Source organism: Leptinotarsa decemlineata, unplaced genomic scaffold (genome assembly GCF_025532065.1).
Source record: "Leptinotarsa decemlineata unplaced genomic scaffold, Ldec_3_MD MMD2_tig00001719_RagTag_RagTag, whole genome shotgun sequence".
Classification (NCBI taxonomy): domain Eukaryota; kingdom Metazoa; phylum Arthropoda; class Insecta; order Coleoptera; family Chrysomelidae; genus Leptinotarsa; species Leptinotarsa decemlineata.
This window is the reverse complement of record NW_027412569.1, coordinates 2,407,724-2,431,483: the sequence shown is the minus strand read 5'-3', so window position 1 is coordinate 2,431,483 and position 23,760 is coordinate 2,407,724. Positions and strand designations below refer to the sequence as shown.

General features: G+C 37.7%; 1 protein-coding gene across 5 annotated transcripts in view; it reads right to left on the bottom strand.

The window, feature by feature from the left end:
• LOC111501879 (dual oxidase maturation factor 1) overlaps positions 1-23,760 on the bottom strand; it is a 127,322-nt gene that overhangs the window by 10,016 nt on the left and 93,546 nt on the right. For all 5 annotated transcript variants that reach the window (XM_074176300.1, XM_074176303.1, XM_074176302.1 and 2 more), the window contains exons 3-7: positions 20,907-20,964; positions 18,685-18,819; positions 12,053-12,266; positions 3,657-3,868; positions 13-226 (exon numbers count right to left, since the gene is read on the bottom strand). In XM_074176300.1, the coding sequence (XP_074032401.1) occupies positions 13-226; positions 3,657-3,868; positions 12,053-12,266; positions 18,685-18,819; positions 20,907-20,964 (833 nt within the window). The remainder of the gene's footprint in view (positions 1-12; positions 227-3,656; positions 3,869-12,052; positions 12,267-18,684; positions 18,820-20,906; positions 20,965-23,760) is intronic.

The following is a 23,760-nucleotide window of genomic DNA, read 5'->3' as shown; positions in this document are numbered from 1 at the left end:
TAAAACGATTACCTTAATATTTTCGAACTGAAAGACCCTGAAGGGTCCTCTAGTTTGCTTCCATCACTGGTTTTCTTCTTCTGGTAGCGCTTTCCCCGGCTGTCTTCTATTATGATATGCCTATCGTAAGGTGTATCATAATCGACCTCTAGGATGGTTGAAAAACTGTGAGGATAAATTATCTCAACACCAGTTATTATGACCCCAGCAAAAAGGCAAATTCCACCTGAAAGAAAAAACATTAAAAACATTGTATCAAAATGAAGGCCGTTTTTTAGTTGATCCCACTATCTCGGAAACGGTAAGACCTACAAGGTTGATTGAATTAGACAAACATGAACAATGTACCCACGTCGAACCGCCCGGTCGGTAGTCGGGCGGTTCGACGTGTTCATTCAGTCAATCGGCCGATGTATGAGTCGATGGTTCAAGCCCCAGGCTGAAACTCCTCGATTTTCACTCGCTATCGTCCAACCCGTGTTAGGAATCACACGTCAAAAGGTAAGACCTCGTTAATCCTTAGCACGCACGAGTTTCGACTTCTGAGGGTTGTCGTTCGTAAAGGTGCGATAGCTGGTTAACAGAAAAACCATATTTTTAAAAACATATTTTGAAGAAATAGATCGGAAATATCATTAGTTGTTTTTGAAATATTCGCCTAAAACTAAAATTTTCAAATTTCGGTTTTTGGGTCTACCGCCTCCAATTCGAATGATATTGAAAAAAGCAAAGAAGTACTGTTTCATATTCATTATAATCTGATGTGAAACAAATTGCAATGCGACGTTTCGTTCATCAGATTTCATCATCAACTTTTTAAATGCACTTTTAGTTTTTTCATCAATTTCTGTAGCCACTGTAATAAGAAATTCAGCTATGTATTACAGTACATATATTTCCCGGCGTTTGTCTCTGAGAAAGCATCATTAAGATTTGTGTCGTCTCAAAAAGGTAAGAACCAATATCTTATTGAAAATCTGCATCTAACGGTGAACGCTCATGCATTCCAAGGTTTTGTATAGATATGGACTAACTGTTTGAAAGCCAATTTTTATGGAATATAAATGTTTGTTTCGGCTGTTTTCAGACAAGTGAAAATAGTGAAAATTTATGAGAGTACTGAAATGAATTGACTTGTTTAACGTGAGGCATGAATTGACAGAATATGTATTGTCAAATTCACTGTTTAGTATTGATAAAATGATATTTATTTGATACAGGATTTATTGAATACCGAAAATTTGAGAACAAAGAAGTATTATTGAGAGAGATTGCACATCATAGTGCTATATCGATTACGTCAGTTCGAAACATTTTGATAATAGATAAATTCAGATCTTACATTGTCAAAATATACACCATTTGCGTTCAACACAATGATAAGAGAAAAATATGCTGTTGATGGCTACTCAGACAACACTGTAAGGATAATTTAATATGTAATAAAAGTTTATGGTTTGATAGGAGTAGATTCACAAATAACCGATGGTTTAACAGAAATATTCATTATCACTGGCAACAAGAAAATTTCTTGCTACATAAAGCCCCATGAGAGTTCTGGGGTTAATGTTTGACTTAGTGTGCTAGAAACTGAGATTATAGGTCCCTACTTCTTTGAGACATTTCTGGCAGTGGAGTTATATTTGGAATTTTTGTCCGAAAATCTAGTTGGCTTGTTGAAAGATTTGCTTTCGAATATTATGAGAATATTATGAGACACTATCACTTTTTTCAACATGCTGCCACATCGCAGAACTATTTGGAGGGATTTTGTCAATACGACTATACCAGGATGATGTATGGGAAACAATGGTCCTATGTAATGACCACCACGTTCACCTGGCCTCACCCTTCTCGACTTTCATTATGTAGACGAGGTATTCAGCTAACAATTATTTAGCAATATTGGCGAATTGAGAGAAATAATGAAAAAGGCTTGCATGGCTATAAATCCACAAATGCTGGATGAAAATACTATCGCAAGAACGAATATGTGTTTAAAGAACGTTGGGATGCAGCTTAAATATTCAGTTAGATATCGTGAAGGACGTAGAAGGTCAGGAGTATCTGTATCTGTAGAGTAGGGAGGATGAGTGTAGACTCACAGCACTTAGGCCACATGTAACCCATTGTACATCCTCCCGATGAGTTGTCCTCCTAGGTCATTCCATCCTGTCCTTTCCAGGAAGGTGAACAGGTCACTAGAAGACATCTCTTGTGAACAGGTCACTAGAAGACATCTCCTTTATATTGGCAGGTGTAGGCCAAGACTCGCCGAACACACACTCTCTTTGGCAACCTTGAGGTGTCTCACGGTGGCCTCCGCGAAGGTTTTGGAAGGTGCAATGATATTACTGTCGTTGCGTGGCTTCTTCAACCTTCTTGGGGTTCCCTCCGTGGAGGTGCACAAGTGAGGGAGCCGGTTAGGACAGCCGGTTCCTTGCTTTTATTCAAGGCGGAGCTTTTGGCGCCCACCGCAGGAAATGTCCTTGCTGTTGAAGGTGATCTGCTATGTCCAGCCTCATTCCAAGCAGTAGATTAGGGGGAACATTTCTGTTCATAGCCAGCTACCGCCTTAGATTGAGGTGAGAACTTCTGTCCAGTCTCATGTGTGTTCTCACGAGTAGCAAAGGAAGAGTTGGTCACCTCTGGCAGAGTCCATTACCAGAGGTAGGCTGATTACAATGAGGTTTCGCCCAGTTCCCCAAGGGGATCGTTCGTGAACGCATATCACCCTGCGGCCATTCAGTTGTCGGCATGATTCCTTACACCACGGAGGTATGTTTTGCAAAGGCTTTCGTGGGTGTTTAAGTTCCCCTCACCCTACTTATTTCTGCCACTGACCAGGAGTCCGGCGACCCCGTCTGTAAGGTCACATTGGCTTCCCGGACAGGGCCTTCAGTCCCCTGGCTGTTCCCCTTTCCGCCACCTGGGACGCGCCTGATACGTAGCCTAACCCACGGGAAAGGTCAGAAGTATTTTGAAATTGATTTTTTCTTTTGTTCGTTACTTGGTATATTACATGTTTCTCCGATATGTGGAGTTCTAGAGTTCTACACAAAAAAAAATATTGGACCCTTTCAGTGGCTACAAAAATCGATGAAAAAAACTACGAGGTCCGTTTTCAAAAAAAAAATTATGAAATCTAATGAAAGAATCGTCGCATTGTAACTTGGTTCACATCAGATTATAACAACAGTATTGAAAGTTCTTCTTTCTTTCTTATCATTTGAGGCTGTAGAGCCTAGCAAACGAAATTCGACAATTGTAGTTTTCAGCGAATATTTCAAAAAGAACTACTGATACATGTGATGCTCTATTTGGAACCTTTCGTGTAGTAATGAATATTATTGCAGTTTTATCCCAACACCAAACCGTTATTTTAACATCTCGACACGTGTTTCGATCATCTTCAGGAGGAAGATTGAACATTTCACTCTTCATTTCGAAGATGATCACTTGGTGATCAAAATATGTGCCGAGGGGTTGAAATAACGATATTCTCGATCTGAAAAGAGTTAATTCCAGTTCGCCAGGAAAGAAAACTTTGTCCAATCCAAGCAACCCTGTAAGTCTTACCCTTTCCAAAATAGCAATAATGGGATCAGCTAAAAAAACGGCCTGTATTACAGGTTTCAATCGTTAAAAAAACTCACCAGCAATCAGTACCAGCCAGTAGCACCATCCAAATTCAAAATTCAGTTTAGCTCCTTCAACGTGTATGACTAATGGAGTCTCTGGTAACATTCCAAAATATCCACAGACCGTAGCAAGTAGCAAAAACCCACAGACGGTCATTAAAAGCGCTCCGTATCGTGGAACTACTATCAACATCAAGTTCATGAGCAACCATATGGCAAAAGATGTCCTATTAAAAAAAAATGTCAAAGTAATAATAATAATTGTAGAGGAAACTGTCAATGAAGTAGAAATAATAAAAACTACGTGACGCTATGCACAGACAGAAGGACAGACATAAAAATTGATAAAAAATTCAGCTGGTGGTTAATAACTTCCTAAATAAGCTTTCAGTATTTTTTTTTCATTATATAATTATCGTTAATTTTTGGATCAGTATACTCTGGCCCGGAATGAGTCACTTTTATATTGAAATGGATATATTTTCAGATTTATTTTTTTGGAAGAAAGTTTTTGACTTTCTACTTCTACATGTTCATACCAAAAATGTGGAAAACTTTCAAAGAAAGGAGGCAGTATTAACTTTTTAAGTATTTTTATAGAAACATTCCTGAATTAGAAGTCATTGTTAACAATAAACAGGGCTATTCAAATTCGTTTCTGTACATGGGGATCTCGTAAACGATAAGAGATAGAGTGTCGGTTGAATTGTGGCAAAATTGCGTATTTCAGAGACCTATTCAATGATGTGATGAAATCGAATGTACTCTAGATTTATGTATGGTTTTTTTTCAAGGAGGGGTCAACTTCAGCAAAAAATGTACTCATTGAACAAAAACGCATTGTACGATTCAAATGTGGAGAATAGGCAACACTTGGTTGCAAAAGAGGGTGGAACGCAAACGGATTCAACATCAGGAGCCAAAACTGCAGATCCTTGTTATTGTCGAAAGACCTTGTGACCACAAAGACGATACTCGGATTTGACTTCTGTGACTCTTGATGTAGAATCCGTTTGCATTTGACTCTTTTTCGCAGCCAAGTGTTGCCTATCCCCCACACTTGGCTGTACGGCACCGATGAAGACTAATTAGTCACAAAACATGAAAAATTGAGTATCATTCCGATCTTTCCAGAATTGATTTCAATTTATACGCCATCGATAGAAAAAGCTCTTTCAGTCTGTTGGGCATCATCAGTACCGATTGAAGACAAAATGTGAAGAAGCAAGAAGAGTAGGTACTTGAAAAAATAACTACTTATGTATGGTGCTTCTTTAGGGGCCAACTTCAGCAGTACAAAAACGCATTGTAGGATGCAAGTATGAAGGATAGGCAGCACTTGGTTGCGAAGAAGAGTCAAATGTAATCGGATTCAACATCAGGATCCAAAACTGCGGACTCTTGTCATCGTGGGAAGACCTTGTGATCACAAAGAGGATACCAAGAATCCTCAAGTTTGACTCCTGATGTTGAATCTGTTTGCATTTGACCCTTTCTCGCAACCAAGTGCTGCCTATCCTTCATTATTGGCTGTACGGCACTGACGAAGGCGAATTAGTCAGAAAAAATTAATAGAAAAATATCATTTCGATCATTCCAAAATTGATCTCAATTCAAAAGCCACCGATAAAACGCTGTTTTAGCTTGTTGAGCATCATCAGTACAGGGCAGGTGGTCCTCGATTGAAGACAAAAGGTGACAGCCATCTTGATTTCGTACAGGTTGGAGCCTGGCTCCCTTACCCTTTTGACTGATGTTTGTCAGAGACAAATGAGTCATGACTGATTGAGGAGTTGATGGTATGACGGCATGAATGTCCTCAGACATCATTGGAGACAAAATGTGAAGAACCAAGAAGTACTTGAAAAAAATAACTGCACAAGCGAGAGATAAGTGGAACCCCCTAACGGTGTGATACCCACGTTAACTTAAGTTGTCATGTAAGTGTTGGTGGTTTAGACTGCAACCAAGCGTCGACAGTTGACATTTGAGAGTTGGCCCCGGCGCCAAATCAGAAAATTCTCGCAGCGTGTCACTACCTGAGGACATTCGCTGGAAAACTATCTGCATCTGATATCTTGGTGAAAAAAAATATCAAACAGTATACAGATCTGTTGAAAGCAGGTGAAAGTGTAATAAGAATCCCGAGTAGAGAGGACTGAATTCTGCGGGAGAAGTATATATTAAGAGCAGATAGTTGTTGGTTCACTGATGGATCAGAAACACCTTCCGGTTCTGGTGAAGGTGTTTTCAGTCGCATACCCAGGACAGAGATATCAACCTGTCTAGGAACCAATGCAACTGTATTTCAAGCGGAAATTTACGCTATTGAATCGTGTGCGGAGAGATTGAAAGAATTCTCATACACAAGTCAATGATAATATTCTCGGACAGTCAATCGGCGTTGGAAGCTCTTGGCTCCTACCGAGCAACGTCTAAATTGGTAACAAATTGCCAAAAACTACTCTCCTCGATAGGAAGACTTAATAGATAGTCTCTGGTTTGGATTCCTGGCCATACTGGCCTAGAAAGCAATGAGGCTGCTGACTCCCTTACAAAAGAGGGTGCTGCAGGCATCTTCATCGGACCAGAACCTGTCATAGGCATCGCTTCAGGCTTTGCCAAATAAAGATTGAACACCTGGATGGCAAGAAGATGTATGGACTTCTGGCAGCATCTTCCAGGATGGGCTCATTCTAAGGCGTTTATTCACTCTTCGAAGCTTGCTACGAAACAGTTGCTGGACTACAGTAGAGGTGAACTACGATATCTAACAGGCTTTCTCACAGGTCACTGCCATTTGAATCATCATATGCAGAAACTCGGACTGTCGGAAGATAGTGTGTGTCGCCTCTGTTTCGAAAATGATGAAAGAGCACAACACATACTTTGTGCCTGCCCCGCTGGGGACCAAATTAGGTTTTTAGAGTTCGGCGGAGCCGTAGTCTTACCATCTGACCTGTAAGACCACTCACCATACAAACTAATCGGCTTTGTTAGGAAGCTGGGTTTACTTAGTCGAGTATGAATAGGTGTGAGCCACAATAAACCACCGGTTGCGGTGGAGGGTCGAAAAGACCCACTCACTTTGAACCTAACCTAATCTAGTAAGAATTTGTTTTTTTTTCAATATATTATAAATTTTATTTACAAAAATGAGAAGTTGAAAAAAAAATTACAAAATTGAAGAAACTAAAAGTTAAACTTTCCCTCGTTCATCTTAAGGGCGCGATTTTATTCCATCCTTTACATAAAAGAGGACGTATGCTTCTCCACTCACAAGCGACTTTGGTGAAATTGGTGACACGTGTGAATCGTTGTATTTGTGCCACGCGCTAGTATACGGGTGTCTGCAGTATGCTGTATAATGTCCTCTGTTAGTAGTCCCACTGTGATTTAAAAGTGCATATAGATTATAACAAGTAGCCACATTTTCTCCTGCAAAATTGTCCATATCCAATCCTTCTAGAGGAAATTCGATGACATCATTCAATTTGCCTCTACTTTCCGTTGGAGAGAATCTTTTTAAATGTATTACTAAAATATAGGGAAACTTGTGGATTGATAGGGACTTTATGCATTTTCTCCTTTCCTTGCATTTCGAACACGTCGGTTTATCAATTCCATCCAAAGTTTCTTCTCTTGTAAAATAATCTAAGCATTGCCACAAACTCAATTGGTCGGTTCTTTGTGATATGGAGAGAGACAAATCCCAGAAAGGATCAAATGTTACTGAAGAGTATCCACAGTGTGTGCATTTCATCGTGGATTTCAATTGGCCAACGAAATTATCTACAATCTTAGAGTTATGCATCCTCAAATATGTGAGCTATGACTCTTGTGCATTTCCGCTGTCGCTCAATTTTTCGTCAATCTCCGTTAAGATTGGTTTAGGTTTCTCATTAATTATATTAACCTCTTCATGTAATCCTTCTAAAAGATAACGGAGAAACTCCTGGGCGTCTTGATGGGAATTACCCATGAATCGAGGAGCAAAACTTTGAATCTGATTTTTTAAGGAGGCTGTATTTACTACTTTATCAAATGAATCTTCTGACCACAACTCCTTGATGACTTCTGCAAACGATTTTATTAAAGCACCCTTCATACTAGAAATACTAGTATTGATATCTTTCATGAATCCATCCTTTTTCAAATATTCCAATAACCATCTCGTATTTGATAAACATTGAATTACGCTGTTCATGAAACAGGTGTAACCAATATTTTTTAAACCATTTAACCCAAAGGTTCTGACTGAAGAATTTATCACTGAACAATCCGAAATATCTTTGAAACCCATTTGAGAATTTTGCTGAGATAAAGTATTTTTTTCATTTGCTTTTATTTTAATTTCATTAAGTGGTTTCTTATTACCTCTCTTTTCTTGTTTCACATTGAAATGATGAATTTGTTAAGGTGTATAATTTTTTTTTTTAAACAGGCCTATGTTTATATTTGCTAGAAAAGATATGACATCATAATCTATTATTCATAAAAATTATGAAATTTGATTCATGTTTTGTTTGAACAGTTAGAGCGAAAGATTTCAAAAATTCAAAAATTGGAAAAAAGCCGAAGTGACAGGAGAAAAGTCAAATTTGAATAGATGGTATAAAGTTGGAAATCAAGCAACGCTTCTGGAGTTTTGGAAATTTCGAGTACAGTAGTAGTACATGACAAAGAAAGCAGCCGTTTGTTGCTTATTTCATGATCACAAATGTACTGAGGAGCCAGATTTTGAATAGATTCATTGATAAAAAACATCCGTACGTTCTGGACTTTATCTGTGGTTTATGTTGAGTATCCAACGATTTCACATCTTCGTGCTCTCCCTGTATTCTTTCAATACATACTAATGCAAATGGATACCAGTTCTTCAGTTATTGATACAATATTTCACCTCTTACTTCATACATCATTACAGCGTGCTCCACTTGAACTTTTTCATTAAAATTGTCTTCCTGAGTGCATAATCCAGTAACTGATAGGAAAGAGAACAAGAATCGAAAGTGAGGGTGATAAAGCCGTTATTATAAATTGCACACTCCACTTAATAGGCGAAGCATATTTTGCAACCGCTCATAATTACCTGATACGTTCTTATCTCAGCATTACGAACATTCAGGCGAATAAGTTATGCCGGTTGTCTCCGACAGTAATTCAAATAGTGTTATTTTTGAACTCGAAGGCGCATACCTCGATAAGAAGGATGACTGTTAACGTTCATTATCTAACGCCTAGCAAGCTTGAGAGTCATTAAGAAACTTCTGAATGTACTTTCGATCTTGCAGAACAGTATTTTTTGAAGTTTGCCACTATCCAATCTGTTCTTATTCTTACTATTTACATAATACGCTGTCGTCACTACTTGCTTGTATATTCTTGATATAAATATTTATATGTGGCATGTGTAGCACCAAGTTTATAAGACAAATCATGCCCTTCCAAGTATCAAACGAAGAAATTGTCGCCAACCAGATGAGAAAACAGGGGAAATCGGGATTGTGGCAGTAAATATTCTAAGCAAGGCACGACCTCCAAAATGTAACATCCCAAAAAACGAGATTGCAGCTCAAAAAGCTTGAACTCTGATGAGGGTATCACAATTATTCCAGCGAGAAATGCCACCGTACTTCTAAAACTACAACGAACTACTAGATCCTTCAAACTACCTCAAACTCAAACGGGACCCAACACAATCGTGGTTGAGAATTGATGATAAAATCTTCAAATCGTCATCAATGTGAAACTGACCATTCTCAGAACTGAAGCCGTTCCACCTAGGATCTACGATCTTTCGAGAGTACACAAAACCAACATGCCACTGAGACCAATAGTCAGTGTATCAGGCTCACCGACCTACCACCTGGCCGAGCATCTGTTCTTCTACGTCGAAGATTCGATAGACTTCGTTGGTAAAATTAGGGACTCAACTCTGGAGCCGACAGATATTCTGGTCAGCTTCGATGTTGTGTCCTTGTTTACCATGTCTCATAGGGACTTTCATCCAATGGAAAGGAAACTTCTATGAGCAACTAGAAAGCGTGGCGTTGGAAATCCACTCAACCCAGTGACAGCCAACTCTTTAATGGTACGTTATGAAGAGAAAGCAATCGACATCTTCGAATCAAAATCGACTTTGTGGCTACGTTACGTGGATGACATTTTCGTCATCTGGAAACATGAAAGGGATGCAATAACCTTTTTCCTGGCCATCTGAACGCTCAACACCCCAGCATCAAGTTCACCATGGAAACTGAACAGGACCAACACATAGCATTCCTAGATGTACCTACTCACCGAACGATGTGGTGCTAGACTAACCCACAACGTGTACCAAAAAATTCACCTGCACGCACTATCAAACCACCATCCCAGTTAAGAGAGAGGAGTCATTTATATTCTAACTGAACTAGGAAAAGGACTGGAACGTCTTCAAGTGACGCTTGAATGGATATACTGTATCCTAGATCAACAAGGCCATGAAACTGAAGAGTTCCATCTGTACCGTGGAAGGAAGCTCAGATGGTTGCACGAACCTATCTACCATATATCCCTAGGGTCACAGACAATTGGAAAACTCTTGAAGAAACAAAACATTTAAACGGTTTTCAAACCAACAAAGAAGACAAACGAAGTGTCGGAACGGAACCCACTCTTTTTAATCAATATTGAATTCGGGATAGGTGGGATTAGGAACCTACAATAAGACTAAAATTATGATGTAGAATACGATTGGATGAACTGTTTTTTTTCCTGTTCGATTCCTTTAGCTCAACTTTAAGCTCGGGTCTGAGTTGAATGAAAAATAGGGTGAAATTATGGCCCAAAAATAAATTGAAGTGAAGTTTCGAAGTGTTTCTCCAGTTATTTCACATAAATTATTCAATAATATTTGAATGATATCCACCTTTGACTGACAGATAGATGTTGTGATTTTATATGATTATTAATAGGATTTTGCTTTTCCTTAGCTTTCTTTTTCACTCATAGATTCAAAAATTTGTCATGTTTTCAAGACAACGGAAAACCGAACATTTAACAGACAATGATATATAATTAATTCAGAGCATGTAATGCCTAATCGACAATTCAGACTATTGCTGTTCAATGTAAAACACCTTGTCTATAATCAAGTTTCAACTGTCGTTTTTGGCTGAGAGACATTTTGAACGAACAATTATAAAATAGTACTCTGTAACCCCTCCAATTCCTTCGTAGTCATCGACATAAATCTCAAACAAAAGCGGGCCAGAAACCGAACCTTGTGATACCCCCAGCTTGGTTATACATATAAATCGCCGTTATTCGTTATTCGCATTTCTCCAAGATCGCCTCTGGTAGAAAGAACGCGAAGAGGACTGTGCTTTTATTGATTTGCACCCGCTCTCTTTGTGTTTGTGTTTGAACGGGGCAACGGGGCGCCACGACGCCTCTCGATATCGGAATTCCGACGTCTGTGCGGATGTTCGAGCACTGATTCTCACTTACTCTAAAAATACTTACGGTTCTCCTCTCGTCGTCTCGATGGGTAGGATTCAGTTTTGATTTGCGTTGACAGAAGATGGAGATAGAGTGAAGGAGAGAGAGAAATCATTCTGTCGTCGGTATTGATAGTCTCTCGTCGAAGAAACAACTCGGTCTCCAAGCTTCTGGATGGCTTTAATGTGGAGAATTAAATCAGATAAAGACATGAGAGACCCATTAACAGCAACAGGGCTATATCGTAATACCGTGCACTTATGGAAAGGTATACATCGGAACCACCAGAAGATCTATGGGAACAAGACTGAAGGAGCATAAAAGAAACTGCAGACTGGGCAAAACGGACAAGTCGGCTGCGGCGGAGCACACACTCAGTGAAGGAAAAGACAGAATTCTGTTTGAAAACTCGAAGCTCATTGCCTCCAACTTGGGAAACCATAGCCGACTATTAAGGAAGGCAATAGAGATCCATAAACACACGTGAATTTCAACCGAATAAGAAATCCCATTTCAAAAAGTTCAAGAATATCAAACCGCATGACGGCAGGTAGAAAAGAGTCGAAGACACCCCACTCCCTGAGTCAACATCAACACGCTTTACGCAATTCACCAAATTCAGATACAGGTATTAGTTTACAAACTACCTGAGTCAACAGGTAGAAATTCCAAAAACCGACGACCTTCAAGCCCAAAAAATATTGACACTAAAAACATTTAAACTACAGAGCATACATTTCTCTGGAAGCTAGTGAATTTTCATGAATGAATCACAACATCATAAGCTGCTTCTTTCTTATCATCACAAATCAGTGTGTCACTTATTTCAGTACTTACCTACTCGTCCTCCTGACGAAAGACAGTTGAAAGGGTAAAGGAGAAAATTTCCAACCTAAAGAAAATGAAGATGATATATGAGTACTTACCAGAGCATGATAACGGCAAAATAACCAGCAGCTCTATATCGCCCTCCCCATGCAAGTCCTTCCTGTCCCACAGTGAAATATTCAGCAACGGTGAGTATCGGAAATGGTAGTCCTCTTACTAAAGCTTCCTTGAAACTACTCCCCATTTGGTAAGAGTCTAGCCACAGGAATCGTTCGTTAAAATCTATATCAGTCGTCCAATTGTTGCTGGATCCTAAAAATCATTGATTCGGTATTCAATATTATTTTTCAGTTATAATATTTCATACTAGCATGAAAATAACTCTTTGGGATCACATGTCAACTTCTCATTTCAAAAGTGCAAAACAAAATAATCCAGTGTATTTTGTATGTTCTACAGTTTTGGCTTCTAATATGTGAAAATTAATTTTAATTGTATGGGTGGCGTAAAAATAATTCTTCACAGTTTACTAACACTATCATTTAACCTCCTGTACTTGGGTAGTGTCTGCGAGACAATTCAGTTCTAATTTTCATTGCTTAATCTGCAGTTGGTCTTTTATTGCGCCAGATGTTCGTATAGCTTCGGGATTTTTAGACATCGGCACGTGGCTCAAATGATTAGTTTGAGTCAGATCGTGACAGACTTATATTGTTGAAAATTGTCTCAAAGACATCACTCGAGTATTGGCGTAACCAAATTCTCTGATGAGAGATTTGTGATTTTTGCTGTTCCACTTGGTGATATTAAAAAAAACATGGATCCGTATTTTGAAGAACTTCAAAGACTGCAAACATTATATGATGAAGTTTCAACTGATGATGAGGTTCGACATGAGGATGGCGAGCCAGAATCAGATGTGGACCGTTGTGAATTGAGTGATCACGATTCCACATCTGAGGAAAGTGCAGATGAAGAGCTTGAACATGAAATAGTGAATAAACCATCTACAAGCGGAGGTAACAAAAGTTTATTTTATGAATGTAAACGTAAAAAAGAAAATCATACAGAAGTAATAAAGTGGTCTAAACACGAACCTATGACTAGTGTTAGAAATAGACGTCAGAATCTTGTGACACATTTACCAGGCACAAAGGGAAGAGCGAAGAATATTACAAATCCATTAGAATGTTGGTCTGCTTTCTTTACTATCGATTTGCTTGAATAGATCGTCGAGAATACAAACATATATATATATAGCACCAAAGTACAAAGACCCACTGGATGTGCTACCTACAAATATTATAGAACTGAAGGCTGTCATTGGGATTCTCTACTTGATGGGGCTTTATGAAAGTGGGAGAAAAAATACAAAAGACTTTTGGGCTGAAGATGGCTCAGGCATCGAAATTATTCGTGCAACAATGGCCCATCGCAGATTTACCTTCTTATCGTCCTGCATGCGATTTGATGATGTTCAAACGAGTAGTGAGAGAGAGAAGACTGACAAATTGTGCCCAAATGAAATGCTGTTTGCATTCCGAGGCCGCTGTGGTTTTCGCATGTACATTCCCAAGAAACCAGCCCGTTATGGAATTAAAGTATTCGCATTGACTGATGCAAGAACTTGTTTTATCGTCAATTTAGAAGTTTATGTTGGACATCAACCCAATGGTCCATACAATATTTTAAATAAAACATATGAAGTTGTGAAAAGAATGTGTGCTCCTATATATGATTCGGGAAGAAATGTTACAATGGACAATTGGTTGACAAGCTTGGACATTGTAGAGCATATGGTGGAAAATCATAGGATAACAATTGTAGGAACTATTCGCAAGAATCGATCAGAAGTTCCTGCAGAACTGAAAGATATCACATCGAGGCCAGTATATTCCTCCATGTTTGCATTTTGTAGAAATGCCACTTTGGTATCATATGTACCAAAAAAGAAAAAATATGTCCTTAAGATTTCTTCCATGCAATTCGATAACAAAATTGACGCAGTGACAGGAAACCAGTGTAAGCCAGATATGATTACCTGTTATAACATAACTACACGCGGTGTTGATTCGGCTGACCAAAAGATGGCTGCATATAATAGCTCTGTTACGCCAGCAACGCAAAGTACGGAAATCGCATTTAGAAAATACCAAAATTAGGTACTTTTAGGTACCGAAGTCCAAAATTAGGTGCTCTGTAGCTAACACCGCAACTCAATACTCAAAGTTGCGTTGCTAGCAGTTGCGTTGCTAGCAGTATGTGATGCTAGCAACGCAATGAAAATAATAATAAAATAATGAATGTTGAGGGAACACTATTAGGTGCTAATCAAGTGCTGAACGGTGAGGATCGTAAAATTTTCTAATTAATAAACAAAAGCTTCCAATTTCGCTAAACAACAGATCTAAGAATCAGGTCTCTCGAAAACGAGAACGAATGCTCTATCAGATATGAACTAAACGTGGTAATAAAGTGCTAAATTAGGTGCTTGCAAGAAATTAAGATGAAAACAACCGCAAATAAGTGAAAACAAAAGTTCGAGATTCCTGATTTGAGAAAAAAAATTAACAATATGCAATGAAGTCTTGAGATACTCGTAAACTAATACATAGATAATCAAAATAAAGTGCTAATTAAGTGCTCACTAGATAAATAATAGTAAAACTAGATTCCATAATGCCTATGGGGCATTATGGAATACCACTGTGACTGATGGACTGACTTCTTACAAAACGTTCCTCGATAAGTAAGGGATTCCTGATTTGAGAAAAAAAAATTAACAATATGCAATAAAGTCTTGAGATACTCGTGAACTAATACATAGATAATCAAAATAAAGTGCTAATCTAATTAAGTGCTCACTAGATAAATAATAGTAAAACTAGATTCCATAATAATGGGGCATTATGGAAAACCACTGTGACTGATGGACTGAGTTCTTACAAAACGTTCCTCGATAAGTAAGGGTATGAGAATAAAGTACTTATTAGGTGCTCATTAGATATTTATAGTTTGAAAAAAAACTGTTTAAAATCTGTTTTTCCGTTAACCAGCTGTCACACCCCTACGAACGACAACCCTCAGAAGTCGAAACTTGTGCGAGCTAAGGATTAACGAGGTCTTACCTTTTAACGTGTGATTTCCAACACGGGTTGGACGATAGCAAGTGAAGATCGATCGTTCAGACCAGGGCTTGAACCACCGACCAACACGGCAGTCAATTCGAGTGAGTGAACAAATCACCCACGCCGAACCGCTTGGCTACCGACCGACCAATAGTGAATCTAGATTCCATAATTCATATGGGGCTTATGGACCCGATAACCACCATTAAAAAAAATTTTAAAATATGTTTTTTCCGTTAACCAGCTATCGTACCCCTACGAACGATAACGATCAGAAATCTCAACTTGTGCAATTCCTAACACGGGTTGGCCGATAGCAAGTGAAAATTGAGCGTTCAGCCTGGGGTTTGAACCATCGACTCACACATCGGCCGATTGACTGAGTGAACAAAGCATCCACGTCCCCCGTCCGGTAGCCGGGCGGTTCGACGTGGGTGCTTTGTTCACTCACTCGAATTGACTGGCGTGTTGGTCGGTGGTTCAAGCCCTAGTCGTTAAAAGGTAAGACCGCGTTAATACTTAGCTCGCACGAACAAGTTTCGACTTCTGAGGGTTATCGTTCGTAGGGGTGCGATAGCTGGTTAACGGAAAAACATTTTTTCAATGGTGGTTATCGGGTCCGTGGTGGTTATCGGGTCCATAAGCCCCATATGAATTATGGAATGTAGATTCACTATGAATATCTAATCAGCAATTCATTCTCATACCCTTACTTCTTCGATTGACGACTTGTTTATTTTGTGGAAATTCATGTTCACTACAAAAACACACTTTTGTCTATTTTCCACTATATTTCTTTTTGTTTATCATACCCTTACTCATCGAGGAACGTTTTGTAAGAACTCAGTCCATCAGTCACAGTGGTTTTCCATAATGCCCCATAGGCATTATGGAATCTAGGTTCACTATTATTTATCTAGTGAGCACTTAATTAGCCATTATTTTGATGATCTATGTATTAGTTTACGAGTATCTCAAGACCTGATAGAGCATTCGTCTTCATTTTCGAGAGACCTGATTCTTAGATCTGTTGTTTATCGAAATTGGAAGCTTTTGTTAATTAATTAATAATTTTACAGTCCTCACCGTTTAGCACTTAATTAGCACCTAATAGTGTTCCTATCACATTCATTATTTTATTATTATTTTCATTGCGTTGCTAGCATCACATACTGCTAGCAACGCAACTTTGAGTATTGAATTGCGGTGTAAGCTACAGAGCACCTAATGTTTGACTTCGGTACCTAAAAAGCACCTAAAAAGTACTAAATGCATTTCTGGCGTAACAGAGCTGCATATAATGTAAGTAGAACCACTTGCAGGTAGCCGATGGTTATCTTCTATAATATGCTCAACATCGCAGGAGTAAATGTTTTTGTAATAAGTCAAAGCAATGCCCCTCCCCCGGATAACAATTGCAAACACCAGAGGTTATTTCTGAAAAAAACTTGCTTACGACTTAATTATGGAAAATCTAACTGATTGAGCAATTAATCCACATATTAGAAAAGATATCAGGGGTTTGGCGCTGAAGTTCTCTGGTATGACCACTCTGTCTTTGCGAGCAAGATCCAAAAATGAACATGGGCGTTGTGCTTATTGCAGAAATCGAAAAACGAAATATTTTTTCAAAAGGTGTTCAAAATTGCTTTGTTCGGAACACGTTAATCCATTTTGTAGAGATTGCGAAAATGAAAGTTACGAAAACTAACTTTATTTTTGATCAATTCACTTACAGTCTAATTTTGTCAAGTTATGCAGCAAGAAGAAAAAACAGGTGTTATTTTCTGTTTGGATTAGATACACCTTTGATTCTGTTATTCAATATATCAATAAACAATTCTGAATGAAAAGTTTTTTTTTACTTTATTCATCTCATTATGTTTTTTAAAACTGAAAAACGTGTCTGACAGACACCACCCGAGTGTGCACGTTACTCTGCTTCACCAATGTAAGTAAAAGTTACAATGTAACTAAAAGTTACAATGTAACTAAAAGTTACATTGGTAGGTAGAGATAGGTATCAATTTGGGAAATTAACAATAACAGTATTGATAATTGAAGAACTATAAATATAGGTATATCAGATCAACCAGAACAAAGTTGTTTTTATTAGCAAGATGCTTTTTGACTTCTATAGATTCCAATATATTCAGTTTCAAACATTTTGGTTGCATGTGTAGAATTTCCGGGTTTTGTGTGAAATTTTGAGTGTTTTCTATAAGATGATTGACGTTGTAGCTTCTGAAATACTTTTGAAAATTCCACACAAAACCTGAAAATTCTACACATTCAACCAAAAAGTCCGAAATTGAATATATTGGAATCTTGGTTTTGATATGTTTCCGCGGTCAGTGGTATGTTGTCGTTGAGTTCAGGGTAAACCACGTTTGGAATTTAGTGTTCTACGTTTCGGCTCCGAGTTTGGAGTCATTTCCAAGAAGTTGATGTGACTTGCCGCCGGGGTCTCAATCTGTTTACTTTCCAGATCGTCACGAGTTGTCACTGAGGTCTCAAACTGCCTACTGAGATCAGTTCAGTTCTAAGCAGTGGAACGATTGATACCTTGGTGAGAACTCATGACTATCTGGAAAGTAAACAGATTGAGACCCCGGCGTCATGTCACATCAACTGTTTGAAAATGGCTCCAAAATTGGAGCCGAAAAGTCGAACACTAAACTCCAGAGACTGTTCAACCCGAACTCCACCTTCAACACACACACAAGTGCTCTCAAAATATTCTATGTTCGAATTGATTTTTTTTTCAATTTTGAAAAGTCTACTATTCCTTGGAATTTTTTTTTGACTCGAAGGGTCTAAAAATTTTTCTGGTAAATTTTGTTACACACATCTCATTATGAATTTTAGCTTTCCAATTCTTCATCTTTTTTCAAAAAAATGTGAAATCTTCCAAGGAAAGGAAGAAACCATTCCATTTCAAAATAGACTCTATACATAGATCTGTAGTTCATGCAAAAAGTAACTTTCAGACACAAACTGGAAGTGAAAACTCTCTTGAAACAACTACTTCCATGTGAACATTGAATTACATGAAAGTAAAAATACTTTGCAAACAAATACTTTTATATAAACACTGAATTATACAAAAAATCTTTTTTTCTATTCAGTTTGTACCCCAAACATTCGTTATGGAAATGAATCTGATATTCACCGGATTTCTACACAATATAACACATGAAAGATATAAAACTTTACTGATTTCAAACACTGTCATCCACAATGGCAGATATTCCATGTTTCGGAATAAGACACTTGTCTTATTGCTTCTTTAGCACCAACATGAATAACATTACAAGATGGAACATTCAATTCATCCATAAAATTACGACTTTATGTCACGACTGGGTTGAATCTACTGATTTCATTGATGACACTAAATAATGACACTTCCTCATTTAATTCAATATCAGCCATAGGAATCTTGTTTGAATTGAAAGGGATATATGTTTAGGAGAAAGAAAGTTTTTAGCTTTTTGTATAAAGATGGTAAAGTAGAAAGCCAGAACCTTTGATGGTCTAGACTAAAATTTATCATTTCAACGGTTCTAAAGAAAAAATATAGTAAAAATTTCATTTCTAACCTTGTAAAGTAATATTTACATGATTAAGTCCTACATAAACACCAATGTCAGCTATCACTTTCTCTGTCGAAAATGCACGGTAGGTGCTCACTGTCGATACCCTGGACACATGCCATGCTGACCCGTACACTGTAACTGAAAACAAGTTTCCATAAATTCTTTGACAAAATCCAAAATTAAATAAAAAAGGTTCTTTTAATGAAATCAAGGCAACGGCAACGCGTACTGCAACTCTTGATATCATATACGTTATCAATTTCAATTTTCAATTTATCAAACACAACACAGAATGGATATTTACAGTAATCAAATACAGTGTTAGAGATATATTGAGGTTAAGTGGTAGAACGAACCTGTAGTGTTCAACACTGCAGTTTTGAACTTCGCCTTTTGGTTGTTATATCCTATTTCACCCAATAGAGATCATTATTTTTATTTTACCGTAGTACGGGAGGGTGTGCCAGCATTATCAACCAACGATCGCTTCCCACACCGTGGGATAACTGATCATTTGGTCCGAGAATCATGTGACCTGAGCTAGCGTAGTGAGCCAAGAATGACAGCCTTCTGCATCTGCCCGGCTAAGATTTCTGCCTTAGTGCGGCAAGCCGGTATGATTTCAAGATTCGAGAGTAGAAAGGGCATCATTCCACCAACAACTCCAATAGTCAGAACAACCATATTGACGGAGTGGTCTGGATAGAGTCTGCGGAGTTCGAAGAGAAAATCTCGATATTTTATCGGTTTTTCCTCATCTTTTCGGACGATAGTCGTCTCGCCAGGAGCTGAAAACTCCACGCCTTGCTCTGGTGCTCGAGAAGTACTACATCAGACGTATTAGTTTGTATGAGCCTGAGGGTCGGGAACGAATAGTTCCAATAAATTAGGCACTTCTCGTTCCCCACAACGGATTCAATGTCCCCCGGAGCATAGGGCAACACAAGTGTCACGTCAATACCGCCGTAGATGGTAATATAGCACTCTCAGGGCCGCGTTATGTCGATGGATGTAGGAAGAAACCGCAAATGCTGGATATGCTGATAGCAAGTTCATTAGGGTCTCGGACGCATTGCGACAGGCCCTGCATCTTGTGTCAGGAACCTCTATACCCACTACGAGACTACGGTAGATTGAGGTGTTGAAGACATAATCCTGGCAAGCCATGATGAACTCCCCAGATTCCGAATTCAGCCCACTCGATCTGAAGAAAGCGAAAGTCAGGCGCTTTAATAAGCCAAGGTCTTCAATGTTATTGAGGAAGACCCCATACATTGGCTTATTCATGCGTTTTCGCAGAAGTGAGGTGATCTCTGCGGCTTTTATATTAGCTTTTTGCTGAACGGGTTCCAACTCGGTGATAGAGGTGGTAGAGTTGTGATCACCTCGTTCAGTGTCGAAAACTAAACCGAGTTCATCAGCTGCTCGGACAGCTGCCCTAAAGAGAAATGCCCCAAATCCTGATCTCTCATGATCACGAACCATACAGAGAAGGAGGTCCGAACTCCTAACAACTTTACAGGCTACATTCAGTATCATTGTGTCATGTAGACACTTCAAACTCGAGAGTCCACGGCCTCCCTGTTGTCAGCCAGTGGCTCAAAATTCAACTGAGCATAAGATATACCTGTGATGTGATTATTCTGTTCCTCTGACTGACAATTAAAAACATAACCTGCACATATAATTGAGTAACCACTTCTTGTTTACCATAAATCAAATATATCACCAAAGAAATCAGTTGGAGATATCGAGTATTTAAGTTTGATTCTCAAAAATAAAATTTCTAATATTAATTTTGAATTCACCTTGTTTCTTTATCATCTGAATGTGTTGAGGTTGAATATTATAAAGTTTCAGACAATAATACAGAAACCTTTGAGTGCGAGTTTTTTTTAAGAGAGGCAGCTTGAGGGAAAGATTCCGCATGAATCTCATTTCAGTTCTTAGCTGTGCATGCTCAAATTCATGCTTATTAATGTAGATCCAGGTTAGACAATAATAAGTATAATATGAACATCGAACATTGAGAAGCTTCAAATCTTCATATAGTTTTTCAGAAAAAAGTTGCCTATTCCTTCAAATAAAATTTTTAACCATGTAATTTGGATTGTCCGTAGTCAATTTAGGGAAGTATTGAACCCAATAATACCCAATAATGAATCAGGAAAAATGATGAATAATAGTGGTGGAACTGGTGAAATATGTAAATGAAAAAAACTTACTGAGAATAGTTGCTCCTATGAAGAGGCTCAAAGTCACCGCACAAAATGTCGAACATCTCTGAAAGTGAAATAAAACCAGTCAGCATCTGATAATTATATGCAACGAGTACGTAGTTATTATTTGAGACATTTCAACAAGTACAGCTTACATGAACTACTTGTTGATAGTTGCTGAAAGAAGGAAAGCATAAATTATTAGGGCTTATTCCACAACTTCTTCAATATAGTTGAAACACAAAAATACTGAAAAGGACATCCAGACTATTTCAATTTTGTTATCGTAATGGAAAAAATGTTGAATTCATAACAGTTACAGTCGGTTACAAGAGTTCTTAGTACCTTATGTTTGAAGAAATGTACATATGCTACTTATGCTACTGAAATATTGTTTTGTGATTCCTTTAGGACTATTTCATATAATTTTTTGCGAGATAGATAGAGATAGATAGTTCAGTCAAAGACATTATTAAGATGATTCATGATGGAACACAAAATCCTAATTTCTCGTGTACCAATTCCAAAAGATGGCTCATTTTTGAAAATAGACAAAATATACTTTTCCACTCCCCTTTCACGATGTTGGTCTTTGTTGAGGTATGAGAAATATCTATTCTCACATAATTACTTACATCATTTTTCGAATAGTATCTTACTTGAATATTTTTATTGTTATCTTAGTCTCAGTGGTCTTTGCAATTTTTGAATTTACGGTGTGACAATGTTATAATACAAATACTACATCAATTTTGCTCATATTTCCATTCCAATTCAGCTTCTGTATGACATTTTAGCCAGAAAAATTTCCAGTTGAAAAATGATACTGATTTTGAGATATTTTATTGACTTGATTTTGCAGTTGCGTCTAAATTTAAGTCATCAGAGTCAGCTCGAATATTTTTGGAAGGTATATGCTTCTCGTTTGATCTTGTTACTTTTGCATCAACTCAAAGTATTTAATCGGTATTTAATCGAATCGAATTATCGGTATTTAATCGAATAATAGATACATTCATTGTTCCAGAATTTAAAATTTGTGGAACGATGTTGAAGTTTTGGTTATAGGAAGACTTTCAACCGTTGATACTGTTTCTACTGAAGACAGTTCTTATACCAGCTGTTCTTATACCAGCATCTACATATTGAAAGGTATACAGTTTCTAAATTCCGGATAATTTTGGTCGTATTTGAAATTCCCGTGACCTGACTGTGAATGTTGACTGTTGCTGATGGTGGTCGGAGAGGGATATGAATGAGAATTCTTACTCCTTCAGTCTGCACTCGTGGTGGGTTGGTTTTAGGAGTCCACATTGTGGATAGATGTGCTGCTGGTGGTATATTGAGCAGACTTGTATTCTAGTTCATTTTTAGATTCTTTTGAGTACACAATATTTAAGTTCAGATAATTCGAACTTCTTACCTGCTGATGGGATGCTCATAGACCTCGATGGCTTCCCTATGAAGTCGAGTGTTATATTATACAGAACTACAGTTTCATATTATTTGATTTATGAGGTGATTTGTTTCTGCTAGGACATGTTCTACAATTACAGATCGCTCTGATGATATGAGGCGGTGTTATTGAATTCTATTATGGATGCTACGTTAAATAGTACCAAACCACAGAACCAATAGATCCTGTAAATGCCGATGGATGACAGATGATTCCTTTTATCCTTGGCTATTCTAACACTGTTGATCAGTTGGCTTGTGCCCGATGTTGGAACTTGAGGAAATCTACAAGTCAATAACAATTAACACCTGGAGCACCTCATGATGAAAAGACATGCTACACCATTCACCGCAAACGCTGTAATTGAAAGTGAATCGAAACCGAAATTAAAAACTTGATAACAATCTCAAAGGAAATAATATCAGAGGGGGTTTTTCGAATTAGATAAGATTTCTTGCTAACGGTTGAAAGCCTCCTGTTGACTACTAGCATTTTGTGAGTTATTGTGCTGAGGGTGACACTTTCTTTGTTATTTTCAAAACGAAGGATGACAAAACAATTTCGTGTTTCAATTTTACACTGCTCCTTGATGGGAAAAACTACCGTTCAAGCGAAACAATGGCTTTAAAAGTGTTAAAGACTCTACTGCATCAGAAACAACAATTAAATGTTGGTTTACTGACTTCAAACGTGTCGTAGAAACACCGATGATGCAGAACACAGTGGACGTCCAAATGAGGCAGTAACTCCAAAAAAATATAAAAAAATCCACAAAATTGTTTTGAATGATCGTAAAGTGAAGTCGCGTGAGTTAGCTAACACTGTAAAGATATCAAAAGCTTGTATTGACTTTATTTTGCATGAACATTTGAATATGAGAAAGGTCTGTTCAAAATGGATGCCACGCGAGCTCACTCCTAAACAAAACCACGAACGTGTTGATGATTATGAGCAGTGTTTGTCCATGTTCAAACATAACAATCCGTTATTTTTGCAGCGATATGTGACAATGGAAGAAGAAGAATATATTAATTGAAATAGGTAACCTAATATACAATATTATATAAAACATACTACTGAAATGTAGATATAGTTCAAAATTGGAAATAAAAAAATTAAAATTTCTAGGTTGAAAAACAACGACATATGCTATTAAAAATACATTGTCATATAAGTGCAGCTCCAATATAATGATAAATAGAAGAAAACATCATACAACATACATAAAATGTAGACATAGTTCAAAATTTAAAATAAAATATTAAGAAATGAAAACTTCTACTTCCAAAAATACCGACATATGCTATTAAAAATACATTACAATAAAGATGCAGCTCCAATACAATGATAAATAGAAGAAAACAACAAACAAATACTGTATTTATTAATATCATCTTACCAAGT